The sequence below is a fragment of the Rhamphochromis longiceps genome, linkage group LG22, assembly GCF_057381845.1.
Source record: "Rhamphochromis longiceps isolate RC_006_pf linkage group LG22, R_longiceps_female_GT1.1, whole genome shotgun sequence".
Classification (NCBI taxonomy): Eukaryota; Metazoa; Chordata; class Actinopteri; order Cichliformes; family Cichlidae; genus Rhamphochromis; species Rhamphochromis longiceps.
The window spans coordinates 34,330,700-34,352,704 of NC_140577.1; the positions used below are offsets into that span (position 1 = coordinate 34,330,700).

General features: G+C 44.8%; 1 protein-coding gene and 2 long non-coding RNA genes across 5 annotated transcripts; 2 read left to right on the plus strand and 1 right to left on the minus strand.

Moving 5' to 3' along the window:
• Positions 1–548: 548 nt before the first annotated feature.
• On the minus strand, positions 549–4,952 carry LOC146644389 (uncharacterized). The gene is made up of 4 exons (XR_014909361.1): positions 4,797–4,952; positions 4,431–4,510; positions 3,881–3,988; positions 549–1,878 (listed from the first exon to the last, which is right to left on the minus strand). It is a non-coding gene; the product is annotated as an uncharacterized LOC146644389 (long non-coding RNA).
• Positions 4,953–5,746: 794 nt separating this feature from the next.
• Positions 5,747–9,046, plus strand: LOC146644390 (uncharacterized). Of its 3 annotated transcripts, none has more exons than XR_014909318.1 (6): positions 5,747–5,892; positions 6,884–7,051; positions 7,513–7,658; positions 8,063–8,237; positions 8,382–8,548; positions 8,690–9,046. It is a non-coding gene; the product is annotated as an uncharacterized LOC146644390 (long non-coding RNA). The 3 variants fall into 3 exon arrangements; XR_014909316.1 differs by lacking the exon at positions 5,747–5,892 and adding an exon at positions 6,267–6,424; XR_014909317.1 differs by lacking the exon at positions 5,747–5,892 and adding an exon at positions 6,281–6,463.
• Positions 9,047–11,944: 2,898 nt separating this feature from the next.
• LOC146644391 (uncharacterized) lies at positions 11,945–21,761 on the plus strand. Its single transcript, XM_085396300.1, has 3 exons — positions 11,945–11,956; positions 13,942–14,023; positions 17,051–21,761. Exon 3 carries the CDS (start codon positions 17,060–17,062, stop codon positions 21,578–21,580), a length of 4,521 nt encoding a protein of 1,506 aa, XP_085252426.1. The 5' UTR covers positions 11,945–11,956; positions 13,942–14,023; positions 17,051–17,059; the 3' UTR covers positions 21,581–21,761.
• The last annotated feature ends 244 nt before the right edge of the window (positions 21,762–22,005 follow it).

Genomic DNA, 22,005 nt, shown 5'->3' on the forward strand with positions numbered 1-22,005 from the left:
CAGATTTGCAGATACTGACCTGATTTTAGCAATAGAAAACTTACAAAAACACAAATTCTTCAAAAATAAAAATGTGCAAATTTGTGGGAGAAAATAACACAAAAATAATACAACTGAATACAACTTGTAGCTGGTACTAGTCGTGTTGAAGATGCAATGACTATTGTTCCTTATGTGTCTGTGGTTCAACGTGTATGTTATTCCGACACCTTTCTTTATGTGTGAAAGGGAGTTACTGATGGTTACTAAGTACTCATCAGCAGTTAAAATCCAGGATGAAAACTATGTGAGCATGCGCAATGATGAAAGAATAACAATGAGATGAGATTTACCTGTTGCTTTAGGTGGACCTGGACAGAGGCTATAGCCCAATTCAACCATGACTATAACTGATGACAATATTTCTTGTTCGGCTCTTGAGACCAAGCTACAGATCTATTCTACAGCCTACAGCAAGAGGGATGTATGATGGTGAAGGGTCCTGTTGACTGTTGGGATTCCCTGGAGAGCCTGATTGGTGCTCTGTTGTCTGTCAAAGAATAATCAAATCAAATCAAATCACTTTTATTGTCACATCACATGTGCAGGCACACTGGCACAGCACATGCGAGTGAAATTCTTGTGTGCGAACCCCACAAGCAACAGAGATGTGCAAACACAACAACACAAACGAGCAAAATACAAGAATGGCCAACCTGAAACTAATAAATATACAGTGGGGCAAAAAAATATTTAGTCAGCCACCGATTGTGCAAGTTCCCCCACTTAAAATCATGACAGAGGTCAGTAATTTGCACCAGAGGTACACTTCAACTGTGAGAGACAGAATGTGAAAAAAAAAATCCATGAATCCACATGGTAGGATTTGTAAAGAATTTATTCGTAAATTAGGGTGGAAAATAAGTATTTGGTCACCTCAAACAAGGAAAATCTCTGGCTCTCACAGACCTGTAACGTCTTCTGTAAGAAGCTTTTCTGTCCCCCACTCGTTACCTGTATGAATGGCACCTGTTTGAACTCATCATCTGTATAAAAGACACCTGTCCACAGCCTCAAACAGTCAGACTCCAAACTCCGCCATGGCCAAGACCAAAGAGCTTGCTCTCTAGAAGATCTGCATGGAGGAATGGGCCAAAATACCAGCTACTGTGTGTACAAACCTGGTAAAGACCTATAGTAAACGTTTGACCTCTGTTATTGCCAACAAAGGTTATGTTACAAAGTATTGAGTTGTATTTTTGTTATTGACCAAATACTTATTTTCCACCCTGATTTACGAATAAATTCTTTACAAATCCTACCATGTGGATTCATGGATTTTTTTTTTCACATTCTGTCTCTCACAGTTGAAGTGTACCTCTGGTGCGAATTACTGACCTCTGTCATCATTTTAAGTGGGGGCACAATCGGTGGCTGACTAAATACTTTTTTGCCCCACTGTATGTACAATATATAATAGTGTATGCATTTCTGGATGTGTATACTAAATATTTTCCTGTGTGTGTGTGTGTGTGTGTGTGTATACACATTTTTACAAATTAAATAGTAAAAAATAGATAAATAAAAATAATAAAAAATAATAATAATAATAATAAAATATATAGAATATACAGAGTTGAATATGTGCAAAACAAGTGGCATTTATATACAGTGTGGAGTGCATAATGTTGAAGTTCCAGTAGTGAAGCTGAGGTGTCTATGACGTGTTCAGCAGTCTGATGGCCTGGTGGAAGAAGCTGTCTCTCAGTCTGCTGGTACGGGACCGGATGCTGCAGAACCTCCTTCCTGATGGAAGCAGTCTGAACAGTTTATGGCTGGGGTAACTGGAGTCCTTGATGATCCTCCCCGCTTTCCTCAGGCACCGCTTCCTGTAGATGTCTTGGAGGGAAGCGAAGGGAAGAATACACATAGTATGATTGATTGACTGAAGTGAGCACACCTCTTTTCACACATGCCTAAAAAGTCTGTGGTACGTGTGTACCTGGAATAACATCAGCCATGTTTAATTTTATGTATTTGGCTGACTCACTCACTGTATGTCTGTCTTATATCACAGCAGTATATTTATTTCTTATCAGTTTGAAAACCTCAAGCTAAACCAATGACAGTGAGAGGAGAGTTTTAATGCAAACAGGCTGCGATATTATGATACTGTATGTCTGTCTTACATATCACAGTGAACATCTGTTCACATCACACCCACATCTGTGGGTGAGATGATAAGCACGTGCAGCAGGTAGCTGTGCCCTGGATGTGCCATGTGCAACTAAACTGTTTCCCATGATCCCTCCTGCGAGCTGGCTGGAGGTACACCTGGTTCCAAGGTTGGTATGCCTGGCCAGGGCGCGCAAAACGGCTGCAGCGGCTATTTTTACACAGACACACTTCAAACGGACTCAGCCCGCCCCTCCAACACGAGCCTCTGCTTCACGCTGACCGTGTCTGAAGCCAGGCCCTGTCGATCTGCTGTCAACTGCCCCTGAGCAAATCAAAGCCTGAAACTGGTAGAATCTGGATTTTCTTTCTTCAAATTATCGTTCAACTGCTTTTTACTCTTTCTAAGATTTATCCTCCATCGGACTGAAGGAAAAACACATATTTTCTTTACTGCTGCATTCGCAGCAGCTGGTTGTTCTGACGCAGAGCAATTATTCAAGCATAATAACCCGGGACACAATAATATTTCACTTAGAGAGATTTCAGTATTTCTATCAACACCAAGCATAATGACATCAAATGCACGTCACTGGAAGGACTCAGTGTTGTAATGCATATAATATGGAGCCACTATCAGGGACAAACAGAGACTGCAGCGTGTTGTGCGCTCTGCTGAGAAGGTGATTGGCTGCAGACTCCCATCTCTGCAGGACCTGTACACCTCCAGGACACTGCGGCGTGCAGCCCGGATCTCAGCTGACCCTTCTCACCCTGGACACAGTCTGTTTGACCTGCTCCCCTCAGGCAGGAGGCTCCGGTCCATTCGCACCAGAACCTCTCGCCATAAGAACAGTTTCTTCCCCTCTGCTGTTGGACACATGAACAATTACCACATGATTGTCCCCGCCACTAACACATGACCCTACGCTGTGTCACTTCATCATTTCATGTTTGACACTGATCACCACCTGCACTCATGTATATATCTTTCTACGTAGCACTCATAATTCTTATTCTCATGTATATCTCATGCACATATCTTTCTTTCTACATAGCACTTTAATTCTTATTGTCTGCACTGAAGCACCGCAGCAATTTCCTAATGTTGTAAACCTCAACATCTGGCAATAAACCCATTCTGATTCTGATTCTGATTCTGATTCTGAGTCATTACCTTTGGGCAACAGTGCCCTCTTATCTATACTAGATACATACATACATACATATACACAGCCAGACTACATTATGCATCCCATAATTGACTGCGGTGGGATGTGTAATTTGTTTATTTTGGCGTAATGATCCCAGCTGTTATAATGATAATGAGAAAATGCTCTCCAAATATAATCACCCTAATGACAGGACATTATGTTTATGTCCTGTCATTAGGGTGATTAGGGATAACAGGACAGAATATGAACGAAGAACACATTGTCAGAATAACATATGTTCAATTTTAACCTCATTAAGTCATCTATATATTCAAGCCCTTTGTTTTCTGCATGCCATTGTTGGGTCGTCTGTTCATTCTGCCCTATCTAGCCTGGTTCTATTATTTTGACCTTAGCCTTAGTTTTCGTCTTTGCCTGTTTTCCACAGTTATAGTTATAGGTCTTAGTACCTCTTAGTGTTTTGTTTCGTAGTGTTTTTGACAGTTTGCTTTGGTTTCTTGGTTTTCCCTGCCGTCATCTCAATAAAGGATCACTTTTCTGTTTAAACTTACTACTCCTCGTCATCATCTGCTTTGGGTCCTGTTTCCACATCGGGTGTGCACCCCACCGTGACAGACAGCTTCATCTAGTTCCAAGGCCAGGTCTGTTGAGCTTCATTTCTTTCAATACAGAGGTGAGAGTTATGTTATGTTATGTTATATTATATTTCCCACATTGTAAATCTGTAATGCAGTCAGCATGTCTCTCCAGTTGTAATAAATTTATGCCCTAATTGTGGATAAACTGCCATAATTGAGAAAATCTTGGGGGACGCTGCTTAAATGTGAAATAGATATACAAGCATGGGACAAAATCCTGCTCCTTCCATCTAAAATCTATGTTTGTAACCGATTTAAAGAACTACAGTACGAAATTTTTTCACAATGTGCACTGTTAACCTTTGCTGTATTTTTTCCACAGTAAAATACCACAAAATGCCCAGTAACTTACCTGAAAACATTTCTACAGTTAATTATTGCTTTGCATTATGGGTATATTAAGGTTATTTACATTTACTTACTGTATTTTTTAAAACAAAATTGCGATAGTAGTTATACCTACCGTTAACACATTAGCAGCTACTGTATTATGTGTGTTCGGCCCTCCCTGTACGTTCCAGTTTGGCAGATAGATAAACAGTTCTTCAAAAGGAGAGACATAAGAAAAACATATTAAAACATACATCTGGAACATAATATATTTCTCACATTACAAAATACAGACTGAAGCCTTAGCAACTTGAACTATAGCTGGTATAACCAAGACAAATAAATGAAAACATGTTAACTCCAAATCCCGCTAGCTTGATGCTAACACACAATGAATTAGCATCGGCAATGCAGCTAACATGCCGGCTTCAAATATGAGAGTCAACAACCCATTTTACATCACATGCTTAACATGAACACAGAATATAATCGTACTTACAAGTGTAACCCCTGGTCAGCTTCTCTTTCCAGCGCTGTGTGAATAAAACTCTCTGGATGAGGATTTAAAAAATATGTTTTAAACTCATGCTCTGTGAGAGCGGACGGAGAGGACTTACCACAGCGAAAGCTTCATTGCTCCTAACGATAGGCAGGGGGGTAGCCCGTTTACCAGTAGCAGACTTCCGCTGCGGATTTTCAAAATAAAAGTTCCAAAATAAACCCATGGTTGCGATCCCAAGTTTAACAGGAATTTAACAACAACAAAACCATATTCATTCTTTTACATCGTTACACAAGCATATATTTCTCATGCTCCAGTACAGCCAACTTCAGAGCTAATATTTTGTGTGCCGGTATCAACTTGGCCAGACTCCATGAACTTTTCCTTTACTAGAGAAACTTGAATACACAAACCCGCTTCCTCCCCCCCTAGTCGTGGAGCTACCGCACCCCAGCAGTGGCAGCACAATGTGATTTGAATGATCATACTGTTTGTGTATTTTGTACTCTTTCAGTGGTTGGTTGCAATAGTGCATTACATTTTAACTCTTTCACTGCCAACAATTTCCAGATTTTCCTCCAACCTATGCCATTTGTCAGTATGATACCAGTGAAAGTATTATGGTTTTGACTTTTTACGGGACTTGCCTGTGTGTAAGGAATTCTGATCATCTAATCTGCTGCATGCAGTTGTATGCACATGCACAGCTGCTGCAAATGCTTGCCACTGCGTTGCCAAAGGCGAACTTCAGTCAGTGGAGAATATTGTAATAATTTGGCGGAGGCTTCTCAGTCGAGCAGTAACTGAATTGCTCATTTACTGAACGTGCAACATGTACAGAACTCTTCTGGGAACTAGTCAACCCAACGTAGTGAAACACACACTGAATGCATGCTGGCCCCGCCTACCCACCTACCTCTACCAACCACCACTCCATATCCTGACTGACATGACCTGTGATCCAGTGATTGACAGGAGAGGAAAGGCCAACTTCGTTAACTCTTCACTCTTACGATATTCTCGAGAGGACAAAAGATTTTGCACCTGTTATTGTTGGACCTCTGTGTGGAAACTGCAAACGGGACATCATAAGGTAATGCAAAGGACTCTCCTACCCTAACATATTCGTTTATTAATTCTTAAGAGCATGTATAGTTTGTGTGTGTGTGGGAGGGCTTAAAATCGGTGTTAGCTTGGTCGAAATAGCACATTAGCTGAATTATTCTGGAAAAAATAGGTTGTGTGTGTTTTTTTCTTTTCTTATTTGAATATATATTTAGATATATATTTTACACGGGGAGGGGCGAGAACCAGGCGCAACGACAGTCTTTGTCTTTTTTTTCCCCGCCGAGTGTGGTGCATTGTCCTCCTGCGCTTCTATTCTATGACTGTCAAGTCAAACCGAGTAGGAGGTGAAGCCCTGAGGGAAAACGTAAACGTGACAGACTGGAGGGCGGAACTAATCTTGTGTCTGGGTTTCTGTCGGGAAGAAAAAGAAAGGCGAACTGGGAAGCAATAGGAAGGTGCCACTTTCGGGAAAAGCCCAGTATAATTCCTTCAATAAGTTGTCGCCAACATGAATATTGTGTGGAACTGAAGTATCTACAAAGCCAGGGAGGCAGCCGGTAAGGGAATGGTTGCTGACTATGGTAAAAGACTTTGAAGTGAGTTGCTAAAGAATCGCGGCTGCCGCTAGCATGTAACATTAGCACTGTGTCGTGAGTTGGTCGCCTGTTTACTGTTGGTCTGCATATGGAAGACTGTTAATGCTTGCATATGGTTAAGAGAAGCTGGTTATAAATACTATTGTTACTGCTCAAGTTCTAATGCAGATTGATTATTTAATTTAGCACTTTAATAGAAAGCAGTATTTCTCAAGGTGTATGTACAATTGTTAGTGAATTACGTAATTTGAGCATTTAAAAATACTCAAGCAAATATTGTACTACAAAGCTTATGCACTGCATTGATGTGTTTAAAAAAAAAGGAAAAAAAAGAAAATGTGTTTGGGATTGTTTACAATATTTGCAGATGTGTGATAACAAACATAATTTGTATTTGGGTTTTTTGGTTTGTATTTAAAGGGTTTTCACCTATGGCTGACTGTGGCCGAAAAGAAGATTAAAGAAAAGGAAAAAACAAAAGATCTGCCTGGTCATTGAGTGAAACCCAGTTAAACACCTGTGGTAGATGCATCAATCCCTTTCAAGCGGGGAAGCTGCACAAACTTAGAGAGTTTGACTAAGCAGCAGGTAAAAATACACATTTAATGAGAATAAAGAAAGACAACTTCTTTTTTGGAAATTTAGAGACTGCTAAAACAATCTTATCCAGTTTTGAGCTTGCTCATGTAGGTTAGCCTGCTTTATTTAATTTTGTGTGAGCTGCAGTACACAACATTAAAAAGTTAATGTGACATTAGGTTGGTGGCGCGAGGAACTCCAACCTAAGTTTAATATTTATTAATTTTTTAAGTGGGAAGGGGAGTATGGTTTTTTTTTTCCTTTAATACAACGTCTTCCAGGGTCTTTTTCATAGGAAAACCATGTAACGTCTGTGTTAGGTTGGTCAAAAGAGCAATTAGTTGAATTATTCTCGAAAAGATGGGTTGTGTGTTTTTTTTTCTTTTATTTACTTATGTAAATATATTTTTCAAGGGTTAAATAAATGCAACGTTAAATTAACAATTGTCTCTCTGTCTTTTCCCGCCCAGTGTGGTACATTGCTGTCCTCCTGCCCTTGCTGGCTGCGCTGACAGTGTGATGTAGCCTCAGTGTTTGTGTTTAAAGGCTTTTTCCACCAAGATGTCTGTTGAGAGAGAGATGACCTTACCCATCACACCAAGGGTAATAGCGCTCGGTAAATAAATAGTTTCCTCTTGTAATATTTTTGTAAAAAATCTATGTAATTATTGTGGTATTTGTACCCACAACAACTTACTTAACAGGGGTTTGTCTGTTTTATATTGTATAAAAATAGAATACACAGAGTTTGCTGCTGTTTCTCTTATTATACACAATGACCAACAGGAAAAAAAAAAACAGCCTAACATTTCAGCACAGGCCAAAATGCCAAAACATTAGGCAGTTTTTTCCTGTAATTGATCATAATTTTCATGACATAATAAATAATAAGAGAAACAGCAGCAAACCGTGTGGATTCTATTTTTTTTTACAGTGTGAGGCCTGCTATCCAGCATTCTTGTGGAAACCTTATTTGTAAGGGTGAGCACATTGTCTTATTGGACTCTTGTCTGTTTTTAGGGAATAATTTCATGTCTGCAAGCCGCTGGATGATCAGTTTGGAGGGTAAGGTATTTTATGAGCCTGAGCAGATGCATGACTTTACCAGCACCCTTGCTGTCTTCTTTGCGTCATACTACGTTTTCAACCTTGAGTATCAGGAGTCAGCGTCCATCACACTGGAGATGATACAGAGGTAAATACTTTACACCATTAAAGCTTACACCATTTAAGAATGAAATATATGTGATAGCTTGACTACAGTTGCAGAAACATATAGGTGATTGCTGTAATGTATGTTTTAATTTTGAAATTAAAGCAGCCCTTTTTCCGTTAAAAGGTTCTTTTGTGAGGATCAATCCAGACATGGGAACAAAATGCCCTGCAAAACTTGGTACAAGCTGCAAGACAGGTCGTGTCGTAAAGAGGAAGGTTACAAGCATCAGCCCTCAGATCACCACCTTCCTCCAGCGGCTCTCTGAGTTTGAATGGAGGACTTCCAACTAGGTAAGAATACAGAGATGATAATATCTTTTACATAGCTGATAATTATATACATACTGTACACTCCATATGAATGATCTCAGACAGATGTGAACAAGTGAATAACCTGAGCAAACATGAATATTAATGATGTGTCTTTGACAGGTGGTGATAAAGACTACACTGAACCCGACCATCCTGGTAACGGAAATCTAAATCCCATGTCACATTCTATTTCCTGGGACCCACTGATAATTATTATATTTTGTAAATGATTTTTGTTTTACAATTGTAATAGTTTATTTAATGTTCATGCTGGTGGGTTTGTCCTGTTTTTAGTGGAATGAAAAACTGTTTTCCTTAAAAAAATCAGACACAGAAAGGTGAAGGACTGTGTAGTTTTCATGTACGCTTCTATTTATTTTGGTTATTGACATTGTTTTTATTCAGTTGAAAAATGTTTTTCTTGTTAAAAAAATATCAACAAAAAATATCAACAATAAATGTTGGTTTAATTCACTATTCTGAGACTACTTTATTGAATTATATTGTTTTTTGTAAATCAGAATCAGAATACTTTATTGATCCCTGGGGGAAATTATTTTTTGTTACAGTGCTCCATTTTAAACCAACATTAAGACAAGACAGACAATACGCTAACTAAGAATAGTACAATATATACATATATATATATACATACATACATACATAAGTCACTTATAAATAATGATTTGGAAAAGAAACGTGTAGTTGTAGCAGCAAACAGTGTGTTAAGTGGATACGTTGTACAGGGAGATGGCCACAGGCAGGAATGATTTCCTGTGTCGTTCAGTGGTGCTTTTCGGTAATCTCAGTCTCTCACTGAACGAGCTCCTGTGACTGACCAACATGTCATGGAGTGGGTGGGAGGTGTTATCCAACATTGTCTTTATCTTGGACAGCATCCGCCTCTCCGACACCACCTTGAGGGAGTCCAGCTCCATCCCCACAACATTGCTGGCCTTACGGATCAGTTTATTAAGTCTGTTGGCATCTGCGATCCTCTATGCAACAGCATAGAGGATCGCACTGGCCACCACAGACTCATAGAAAATCCTCAGCATTTTCTGGCAGATGTTGAAGGACCTCAGTCGCCTCAAAAAATAGAGACGACTCTGGCCCTTCCTGTAAAGTGCTGTGGTGTTTTTAGCCCAGTCCAGTTTATTGTCAATGTGTACTCCAATGTATTTATAGTCCTCCACAATGTCAACACTGACCCCCTGGATTGAAACAGGGGTCAAGTGTTTCCTGGTCTTCCTGAAGTCCACGATCAGTTCCTTGGTCTTTGCCACGTTGAGCTGCAGATGATTCTGCTCACACCACGTGACAAAGGAGTCGACCACAGCCCGGTACTCTGTCTCATCATCCCTGCTGATGCATCCAACCACCGCAGAGTCATCAGAAAACTTCTGAAGATGGCAGGTCTCTGTGCAGTGGCTGAAGTCTGTGGTGTAGAGGGTGAAGAGGAAGGGGGAGAGGACAGTCCCCTGTGGTGCCCCCTGTGTTGCTGATCACCTTGTCAGACACACACTGTGGGAGACGTACATATTGTTCTTAATGGATGGTCGTCAGAATTTACACCCTTTTATGGTCCTCGGGACCCAAAATGGTCCCCATCCAAAAGGTGATATAGCAATGGATTTTATGAATTTTTTTTTCACATCAGATCTTTTAAACAACTTCAGACCTATCCACTGATATAAAGTTTTTCATAATTTTTTAAATAATTTTTAGGTTTTTATGGCTTTATTGTCATAAAAACCCCTGTTTTTTGGGGGGTAAAAAATCATAATATGCAATATTTTTAAAAAATGAGTTGCAAATGGAACTACTTGGCATGAGGTTATTAGAGCCTTGGATAGGTAAAAAATTCATAACAGAATTGATTTGGATACTTTATTATTTTTGGAGCAATAAGAGTTTTTCAAATTTACACCCTTTTATGGTCCTCGGGACCCAAAATGGTCCCCATCCAAAAGGTGATATAGCAATGGATTTTATGAATTTTTTTTCATTTTTTTTCACATCAGATCTTTTAAACAACTTCAGACCTATCCACTGATATAAAGTTTTTCATAATTTTCTTTATATTTTTTAGGTTTTTATGGCTTTATTGTCATAAAGACCCCTGTTTATTTTTTATTTATTTATTTTTTTTGGGGGGAAACCCGTAATATATATTATAAATATATTCTCAATCACATTCACACCACTCTCTTATATCAGTTCCACTACATCGAGACTATTTTATGGTGGTCAGCTGTTTTATTGTCATGTATTTTGCATAATAAGATAACCATGTCCTGCATTCAAAACCACTGAAAATGTCTATGGTGGTGCTGTACCTAATATTGTGCTCATTGGATCCAAAACATATTTTTCCTTTATTTTGAAGCCTGAGGCTTAGATCCATTAGGTATTCACGAGAAAAAAATTATCACATGTCAGGATTACAGTATATCGAAAATATGTGATTATAATGGGAGTCAATGGGACCCAAAATGGTACGAGGACCACAGATGGTAACACTTATGTGAATCTCCTTTACTATACACAACACCATAGAGGGGATCAATGAATTTTAAAAATAATGCTAAAATGCACATCCTAGCCAAGTTTCATGCAACTAGTCTTTAAAATGACTGATATATTGAGAATCAAAAATCCAAGGGGACCCAAAAGGGTCCCTTTTTTGACTATGACCATCTGAGGGTTTTAAATGTTCTTATATCGAATATGAATGTTAATATTATTTCATATGCTGTAAAACACAATTACAGTCTAAACAAATTATACTGTACACAATTACAGTGTTATACCATAAACCACATTTGCAGTACAGTGATACTATAAAACTTAATCACGGTAAGTCTTTCTAACTGTAAACCACATTTACAGTAAAGCTGTTATACTGTAATATATGTTTACAGTAAAGTGGTTGAACTGTAAAACATCACAACAGTAAAGATACTGTAGATCAGTAATTCCAGTAACTTACTGGCAATAGTGTCATTCACCAGCCCCCCCCCCCCCCCCCCCCCCCCCCCCCCCCGTGTGGTTCTGGGATCTTTGCTCACCGTTCTCATGATCATTTTGACCCCACGGTCAAAAGACCATCAGTGGTCTTGTATGTCTTCCATTTTCTGATGATTGCTCCCACAGTTGATTTTTTTCACACCAAGCTGCTTGCCTATTGTAGATTCACTCTTCCCAGTCTGGTGTAGGTCTACAATACTTTTCCTGGTGTCCTTCGAAAGCTCTTTGGTCTTGGTCATGGCGGAGTTTGGAGTCGTCCCCGACCTGCAGTTCCAACGTTCCCGACCTGCAGTTCCAACCTTCCCGACCTGCAGTTCCAACCTTCCCGACCTGCAGTTCCAACGTTCCCGACCTGCAGTATGTTAGTTTCTATGTGCAATATTAGTTCTTGTCAATCCTTGTCACTACTGTATGTGTTGACATTGTAATCACCATTTGTCAAATAAAACAAAAGAAATACACAAAGGGGTTACCGCGTATTAGCTTGACTGTGTCATCGGCTATGTGTGAGTACGTGTGCTGTGTAATACCAAAACGTTCACAGACTCGGTTTATAGTACGTACAAGACAAACTTTATTTGGTTTCATGTACAGTCTGGGGTAGTAACAACAGATGTGATCTTTCCGTGACAATCAGTGTACAATTATGTTCGGGAGATCACATTGACAAAATGGAGACATTCACTCAAACACAACCACCGTTCTGACTCCAGGGCTCTCCTGATCGGTGCTAGTACCAACGTGCACCCACACAGGTCCGTTAAGGTGAACCATGCCTGTTGCCGTTATGAAGACAGATGCATCTCCTCTGCATATCGTCAGCCCCCCACGGACCTGATCGGGGCTTCCCGCCCTGCGCGTCTTCACATTAGCTGGAGGTTGAAACCATTGTTCGCTCACAGGGTTAAGAGAAAACCAAAACTTGTCATATTGTAAATCCGGGGCGATGGGGCGTATGTAAAAGTCCACTATCATGGAGCCATCTACCTCATTGTTCACCCCAGTCTGTGGTTCGAGTTTCGTGTACCCAGGCCTTTCCATCACCTCTAGTTCTTCGGCCACCAATCTACCATTCGGTTCTATGAAGTTAGAGGCGATAATGCATACGCCGTGGTCGCGCCGATCGGGGTCCGCGCCGGCAGTGTAGACGACACAGGAGCGTTCGTCCTTGTTAAGGTGCACTCGCAGTTCATCACGTTTAGCTGGGCCTTTTGCAAGCGAGTCCAGGTTGTCGTTCACCACAACGTCGCCTTTTGCCGTAATGTGGTACGTGTCTCCCAAACGCACACTCCCACTGCATGTGGACACTACAATGTCGGTCGGCAATGAGGTGAGGTCACACCCGAGTGAACATGGGTAGGCTTCCGATTTACAGAGGTCGAGGTGGATTCCAAGCTCCACGCGTCCCTTGACGTTAATGTCATCTATAGGAGTATTGCAACCCGTACCTCTCGGGCATACTTTAACGAGGAACACATCACCATCGTATGTCTTGACAGGTACCGCGACCTTCGTGCCCATGGTTTCAGAACAATAGCAGCACTCACACAAGTCAGCAGCTGGCTTTATATTCTTCATCGGCAACACGGCTGTGGGTCGGCGAGAACCGTGTTGTGGGTCGGCGAGGACCGTGCTGTGGGTCGGCGAGGACCAGATTTGCTGTGTGTGTGTGTGTGTGTGTGTGTGTGTGTGTGTGTGTGTGTGTGTGTGTGTGTGTAACATTGGCATTTGTTTACTCAGATCCAAGGCAGGCCAAACGTCTGTGTTACAACCTACATGCAAAAGACACACATTCACAATATACGGGTACACACGTCTGTTTTATTTCCAAGTGTTTCAGACTTTACAGCGTTTGCAGACCCAGTATCCATCATCCCTGCATTTGGCACAGGTGAATTTCTGACATGTTCTCTTGCACCTGCATGACACAATGGAAGATCTGTGCTGAGAGTCGAGGAAGGTGTGAATGTGTGTCTTTTATATGTACAGGTCAGTCGATGTGTGGCATATAGATACGGCAGGCATTTCTGAAAGTTTTAACACAGAGGTTTGGCCTGCCTTGGATCTGAGCAACTCCGAGTGAGCAAATGTAAATGTGCCAGGCCTCAAGGATAATGGGTGGTTTTCACAACAAAAAACCGGAGGAGAAACAAGCTGACGACCTGTGAAAATCTCAGCATGGGTGATTAACACTTCGGGACTTGCACCAGAAAATAAAAAAGCCAGTAATTCTAGGGGGTGTTGGGTTTAGGGAAGTTACGCAAATTTGCGCAGGTTAGTAAACCTAGTGTTGAAGCAGACCGTGTAATTGATTGTGATTTTTTTCTCGAATACACACACAGGAGACCGCTTCGTCCAGTTCACACCAGTTCACACCAGTTCAAGCCCAGGATTCCGTCGAGCTTCACTTCGTTCAACACACAGGTAAGAGTGTTACCTTTCCCACGTTGTCAATCCGTAATGCAGCCAACACATCTCTCCAGTTGTAATAGAATGTAGGTTTGAAGCAGCACGCCGTGCCTTTAAAGCACACTGTGTAATTGTGATATTCTCCAATGTCGACTTGTGGTATTCCAAGGTCAGGTGACAACTTTATGTTGAAATAGTACACGGGTCCAGCTGGCGGTGGCTCTAGGTACAGTGATTCTGAGCTCAGCATGCGTGACACAGAGCTCGACTGGTTGAACAGCAAACACAATATGCAAGCCGTAGGGCTTGCTCCATATGTGTTCGCGGTGTCGTTGTCACACCTCGCGACGTCGGCGTACGCTTGAGGTGATATCAACGCTCTCAGCGGCCGGCGTTTGCCGTCGGCTGCGCTGACCAGCATGCCTTTGCAGTTATGTGCGTTTGAACAAAATGGCAAACGTTGATCGTTTAACATTTGCAGTAACAGGTCTCTATTGTACGTGTGTCGAACGAGGGCTCTACCCGGTATAGCTCTCTCTGCGAGAGACGCCATCAGGGGCTTGGGGTTCTTAGCCAGCAGTTCCATTATGGTCAGCACCGGAGTGCAGCTTGTGCACAGAGCCGATCCCTGAGTGGAATCACACGCACACGGCTCGGACGCGGCGTGCGTGTCATGGAACAATACTTTGATGTCAGATGGAGAAATGTGTCTGCTTTGCGACACTTTGCGCAGTACACGATGTCTGATCTCCTGTCTATAACGGTCCACTTTGCTCACGTCGCAAACGCGCCGTGTGTCATCCGCCGGGCAGTCCGCCGCAGATCTCGTCTTTGGCCACAACGTGCACATTTCACGACGCTTGCCGCGTGTAGTCTCTCGTGAACATCTGACACAAGGCTCGCCCGCGCTACGCCCGGCCGAGCATCCGGCACAGAGCCAAAGACAGCACACTTTTTCCACAGCATCCTGAAAGGTCGAGCATATCCCGCACACAAAGCGCGACATGACCTCACACGACGTGAAGTGCGGCTGACTTAAGTACCATGTAGGATTGCCTCTTAAACACATGCTGCAAACTCTCACGTTGCAGGGACACCGAAGCTTGACGCCTGCTCTGTGTCTGTCTTTGCTGCTTTTCACCAAGGTCACCCGACACACTAGGCACTTCGAGTCATTGCTGTTGTGTTTTTTGTGTCCGGGTTTACCCAGTCGGCCGCTCCGCGTGTCTTTGTAGCTCGTCGTAGATACGCGCCTGTACAGGTTCGTAGCTTTGCACACAGACCTGACCAGAGCGTCTTTGCGTTTCGTCTCGCAATCTCTCAGCAGCTCTTCTGGAACCCGAGTCGCGGACAACGAAGCGTTTTCGATGGCGAACCGAGGGCTTTGCTGTGCTCTATTCAAAGCACTGTCGCTGGAGCCCATGCCTGTGATAGATGACATGGTCTACGTCCCCGGGGCGGAAGGCTTCCGTCTGACTGAAATGATGTCGGTGGCCCCGTGTTCAGATCACAGGTTCAACTTTGCTCACAGCGTACACGTACTGCTGCAGCGGACCTCCGGTTCGGCAAAGGTACGCTGTCCTTGTGATCAGCGTACAGACGGCAAAGCCGGTGATATAGTGCGACGAGTCGATCACGTGAGACACGACCGGGTCTCCGCGAGAGCAGCAGCATATCGAGCGCGATCCGGAGGCAGGCCGCTATGGGCCTTCGAGATGAGCCAAGTCGTCACAGCGTACAGATGGATATTGAACCATCGCAGCACGGACTACACCAAGTGTTGCGACGCTGTGGTTGTGTATCAGATACAGAGATCCAAGTGGCTGCCTCCGGGGCTTTACGTGTACAGAAGAAGGCCTACGCACTTTGGCTGCACAGTGGACAGACCCATAGCTGTGATTGAACAATTCAACCTTAACCGAACAGCCGTCGACCCCGAGCTGCCGAACGCCATAACGATTGACATGTTCCCGGGCTGCGATAACTACAGCGCCATGTACATTGTGACGCGCAAACAGAGTAGGCTCACGCCCGAGTACGGCAATAGGATATTCGGAGAGGCCGCAGCGTTGGGTATCGTGGAGTCGGTGCATCCACCCGGATACATGTCAGCCTCCGAGCGTTACGAAGTGGCCATCAGGACAGAGAGGATGTATGTGTTAGACCTACGGTGGAAGGCGTTCGACACCAGAACGAGATGCGTCCACGCCATACCCAGGATCAAAGGCATGAAAGCCATCTTATGGTCTAACCACAACGGCGATGTACAGAACACAGAATGCAAAGTGTTGAGTTGGCTCTTTGGCCACTCCAACGAATTGCCCTCGGACGTGCAGATGGTAGACTACACTGCCGAAACTCTCGGAGTCCGGTATATACTAGTGGACATGGACACATTCACCGGCGTTTTACCGCAGCCTCCTCGCGCCGGCATGTCGTTTTTCACACACACACATTTCACCGGCGATTTAGCCACAGCTACGGCCGCAATCGGCCACGTTACGGGCCCTAGAAGCAGGATGGGCTCGCCTTGTCAAGGTAAACCGCTCGACGTCTGGTACACGTTACCCTCAATGGGTTCGTGCCATCCAACGCCTTACACTTGTGGCGATAGATACGCAGACGTGAACATAACAGATGAGATGAAGGCAGACTTGATCGAATGGACACTCAAAACAGACGCCGCTGACTGTCAAGGCCTTGCCGTTCAGCACACACTGTATTACCACTGGGAGACCGCTCAGTACAAGATGATGTTGTGTCACACTGTACCAGACGCAGACACTTCGCTTAACATGTTCAGGCTTTGATCGTCGTATTGTGCGATACTCTAAGCTGTCTCCTTCGTTTGGAAATTTGTGTGTGTGTGTGTGTGTGTGTGTGTGTGTGTGTGTGTGTGTGTGAATAAATTGCCACTGCTGGGGCTACCATCAGACAAAGACTGAGGTAGTACACCATCAGGCAAAGACTGGGGTAGCACTATACACTATTTATAAAGCACACTATCATCTAGTCCATACTGTTTCATGCTTTGTATTTCAGGACAGTGTCATGGCTCAACAGGATTATGGTGTTACAGAGTGGAAGCGCATTGCCAAAGCGCTGCATTCTGGAGCCTTGCACAACGACGTGACTTTCGAAACGACCCAAGACGCTCTCAACCATCTGTACTATTACCAGGAGTCATACATCGCCGCGGTCAGCGGCCATGACCATGGACAGTATCGTGATTTCTGCTACATTCATAAAGACAAACCGTGTCGCACTCATCAATGTCAACTTAAATTGAGTGTGTTTTTTCCCGGGGTAGCCACTGACAATCGATGCGCATTGTGCAATGGCGTGACAATGGCCCCGACCGCCGACGGAACCGTCGCCTACGGGATCGAGAACAGAAGACCGTGGTGTGAGATGTCGGATTTGGAACAGTTGTCTCTGAAACACTTGGAACACTTAGCTGTGTACCACACGCCATATTTTGTGATGTTGTTTCTGGGGTCAGTGAAGAACAAACGACACGTGTTACACAGCGATCAGGCGAGCAGGCAGGAACTGGTGCTTGTCATCTACAGCAAGTACGGGCACGGAGAGACGCCATTGACCTTTCACGATAGACAGAATAAGGATATCACTTTCCTAAAGCTGTGGTGGAGATACACGAACCGACAAAGCTCTAAGGTACTGAATCTCAAGATCCCTTATTATCTTGAAATGCCCAACACCACAACCCACGGCACGTGGAACCCTGTACACGACAAATTTGCAGATAGAACACCGGAGCCCCTCTACTCGTTTGTCAAGAGTGCGTGCATATGCCGCGACGTGTGGTGCGAGGACGACGCGTACAACGCTCCGCTATGTTCGTCTCCGACATTACAAAGCGTCGCACGTGCAAACGACAACTCTGTCGTGTATTCGCTACAGACACCCGTGCCTAAGCTTCACATCAATACAGTCTTGGACGCCACTGTGACAACGTACAACACCAGAGATTGGGAGTCCTTAGGTATGTCGCTGCCGTGTTGCAAACCGCTCGCCCCCAGGCTGGACTCGCTGGTGTTGGAGGAGTCTGTGGACTGCACCGTGCTGTCGCTGCGTGCAATTGTATCACTACACGAGATCTGGATTCCTCTCGAGTCGTGGCTGTCGCCGGAACGCTGTAACGACAATCCCATTCTACCCGTGACCAGGCACAGGGTTGCCGCGGGCGTGTTGGGCTGCTTCAGAGATATCTACGAGAAAAACACAGTGCCTCCCAGGCAACTGTATGCTACCCACCGAGACTTGATCAAGACGTTGCTAGTGAACACGCGCACGTGGGACGTCGTGTCTCTATTACCCTATGTCTGTATGAATAAGATGTACAGGGCAGTAAACAGTGCGGCGGACGAGACGAGCCTGAGGAAGGCCTGTTGTGGGATAATGGTGCAGATATTGCTACCCCTCACCGGTGATGTCGAGAGTGCAGTGGACAGTTGGTGGAGTAGTGACGCGTCGGACAGTGCCGATACTATCGAGTCGCAGTTCTTACTCTTGTGTAAAGAAGGCTTCCGTGATCTGAGCACTTGGGACGCGTTACAACCCGAATCGTTTGGCGTCCGATGCATGTCGATAGTGGACCGCGGCTATGTCTGGCTGGGCGACAGCGTGACGGACGACAGCGTTATGAGAGATCGGCTGTCGGAGATCGGCCTGACCGAACCTGTCCGCGTCACCGTCATCGAGATACCACCGAAGCAAACCGTGTCATCTGAAGGATCTCTCACCGCGCCGATCCACAGGCCTGGCACAAGAGTGCTAGAATGTTTCAGAGGACTGGCAAGTGCACTCACAGTGAATGCTATGTGTGTGTCTATGCCCAACGACATGATAATACGCCGACATGAATTCCGTCGTAGCCAAGCTAGTAATAATGCCTACCACGGACCCGGTAAGAGGCCCTTGGCTCCTGACAGCGGCAGCGATCCGCAGGACAACGGCAGCGCTCGACCTAAAATGTCTTATGTTGAAATGCACACCGATGAGCCCATCATCATAGAGCTAATGAACTTTCCCCATAACAACGACACCCACAACATCACATTTCCAAGTATAGGGGACAACGTTGTCCCGAGTGAGCCATGCCATTCCATCAGCTTTTCATTCGACAGCCGCTTGTTCGACACTGGGACCTCGCTGGCGGACGTCGATGATTTAAACGCTGGATATCCGCTGATGGCACACATCGAGGATCTCGATACTATAGACGCTTCCACGCTGATGCTGCACAACGCCACAAATCATTCCTACGACATCGTTGCTCCAATGCTGAACATGGAGGTAGACGGCGAGGAGGTAGACGGCGAGGAGGTAGACAGCGAGGAGGTAGACGGCGAGGAGGTAGACCCCTACGATGTAACCTCTTTTGATGTCAACACCATGATCTCGAGCTTGTTTCCCAATGTAGCGGCCGACAAAATGCATGTTAGAAATGGCGAAGACTGTGACATATTGGCTTTGAGTAACACAGACAAACGCAAGAAGCAAACGGTGGCGCCACAGTGTGAGCAGATGGGTGGTTGCGATGACACGCCAGCGGGTCCGAGTCATGGAGACGACCAGCCAACCCAGGCCGTACATGACGTCCGACTCGAGAGCCCTGTGAGCGGTGACAGTGCACGGCGCGCCCAAAGAAATCCACTGCCGACAGACGACGCATCGGCGATCGAACTACCTGACAGTGTCCTGTACCCAAGCGAATACACATCGGACGAGCCAGAAGTACTGCGTGCTACAACCGAAGCCGATCTGAGGTTCTTAGATAAAGTGCCAAAATGGAGGTCTAACGGAGTGCAGTACAGTCACCTGAACGATGCACGCTACGGGACGACGCACTCGCCCTACTTCACAATGGCTTTCACGACAGCCTTCGAGATCCAGAAACACAAAGGCTATGCCACTAAGCTAATGCTAAGGAAAACCCCCGACACGCCTCAAACCAACCCCACCGTGGGCTTAGAGAAAGTCGTTTGCACGCACGGTTGCGATGCCAACGCTCAGCAGGCGTCCGATGTTTACAGAACAGCTGTCGAGGATATCAACTCGAACTACATTATGGGCATATACGTATGTTCTAGACTGACGAGAAAATTTACCCGTCCGAAGGAATTCACCTACACACGATCGGATATACCATCGGTGACAATAAACTGCAAGACGGGCGCTAGGGTATACTACGCAGTAGATCTATCGAAGCCACCCGAGCGGGGGTTTCGCTACGTGTGTCTACACGTCAACGAATTCCCGATCGGCATGAGAATAGATTCCATTCTCGACATCAAGAGCACAGAAGCCTTGTACTTGGGCCACGTACTGACTACACAGAACGTCGCCGGGCTTTTGATCCACAGGATTTTCTCCGAAGACGCAGAGTTATTGGAGACTGTACTGGACATGCACACGCGGTTGCAGATACACCCGTTTGTGGCAAGGACATTCGCCTTGCATCTCATGAAGATGCCCTTCACGGACACAGGCGTCACCGGGGCCTTTGTCGGGGAGCATGTGGGCGAATGGAATTTAGGGAGTCCAGACGGATTGGCAAATATGACCGACAGCCAAAAGTGTACGCTGGCGTACCACGTCACCACTTGTCTTATCAAAGCACAAATCCTCACAATGAGTATACTCGGGTTTCCCCTGTTGAGACTACACCCTGGTAGGATATGGAGAGACGGCGCGTGCTTCAAAGTGGATTTGCTGGCATGTCTGCTCGATCACATCACGTCCAAACTGATTTCGCAGGTCTGCGTGCGCAAGAACGCGAAAGAGGACTTTGACAGTCCCATTGCGCCAGTGCCGGGTGGTGTGCGTGCCATCACCGACACGCTCAGAACGTTAGACCTCGACCGATTTGTACCTCAGTGGGAAAACCTGCCCGACGATTACGAAAACGACGTTCCCGATGGCGACATAGAGGTTTTCTATAGTATGTATGAGCAGTTAACACAGCAAGACGTGCGGGACGTGCACATATTGTCTCTCCTGGGTGAATGCGAAACATATCAGCCTTTCACTGTACCGACGGCAAACTGCCGGTCTGCACCGTTTGCGCCGTTTCATGTGCAAATACACAATCAGTACGTCAAGTGGAACAAGGTCATAATAGTCGAACCGGTACAGGCAGCGGACGCTCTGCCACTGCCTACGTTGATCCCACAACGTTCATCGAAAAATAAACAACATTCTTCTTTGACCACACGGCGTCGTTCTTCGACCACAACGAGGATTCCTGCACGTGAGCCCAACGAAACCGCTCCTGCTCAAAGACAGCTTCCTGTGCCAAGACCATCCAAAAGCAGAGCACCCCGCAGGTCAATTTCTACACCGACCCCAGCCGTGTCACAAGCACGAGCACCCCGCCAGAGAGCAGATGCCGTGTCGCTACCACGAACACCACCTTCCCTCGAAACAGAGCAACCTCCCCAACCCGCATCGCCCGTCCCTGACACTGAGCGCAATCATAGCTACGTGCACGCATTGAACTGCGGTGTTGACTATATGAACACACGTCACAGTGTTTATTACGACTGATTTGTCTCCCTGTTCACTTTGACCAGTACATGTATATATGAATGCCAATTTATGCGCGTGCACGCCTGTGTGTTTGCTTTAATGCTTTAATGAGTGCCTCACAGTGTTTATTACGACTGATATTTGTCTCCCTGTTCACTTTGACCAGTACATGTATATATGAATGCCAATTTATGCGCGTGCATGCCTGTGTGTTTGCTTTAATGCTTTAATGAGTGCCACAACTAATCCCTGCTGCACTGGGTTTCATTTGCTATATATATATATATATATATCCACAAGTGATTTTTATTCTTGTCAATGTGAAAATGAACATGTTCATCTCTGTACATAGGGCAAGGGTTCTTTATTATACACACACAGATTACATTTGCTGTATGTCTACGAGTGCTTGGTTTTTTTTATTGTACATTCAAGGACCGCTC

What these genes read in the sequence shown, in the direction of transcription:
- LOC146644391 (XM_085396300.1), top strand. Translation starts at nt 17,060, where the DNA reads ATGGCTCAACAGGATTATGGTGTTACAGAGTGGAAGCGCATTGCCAAA.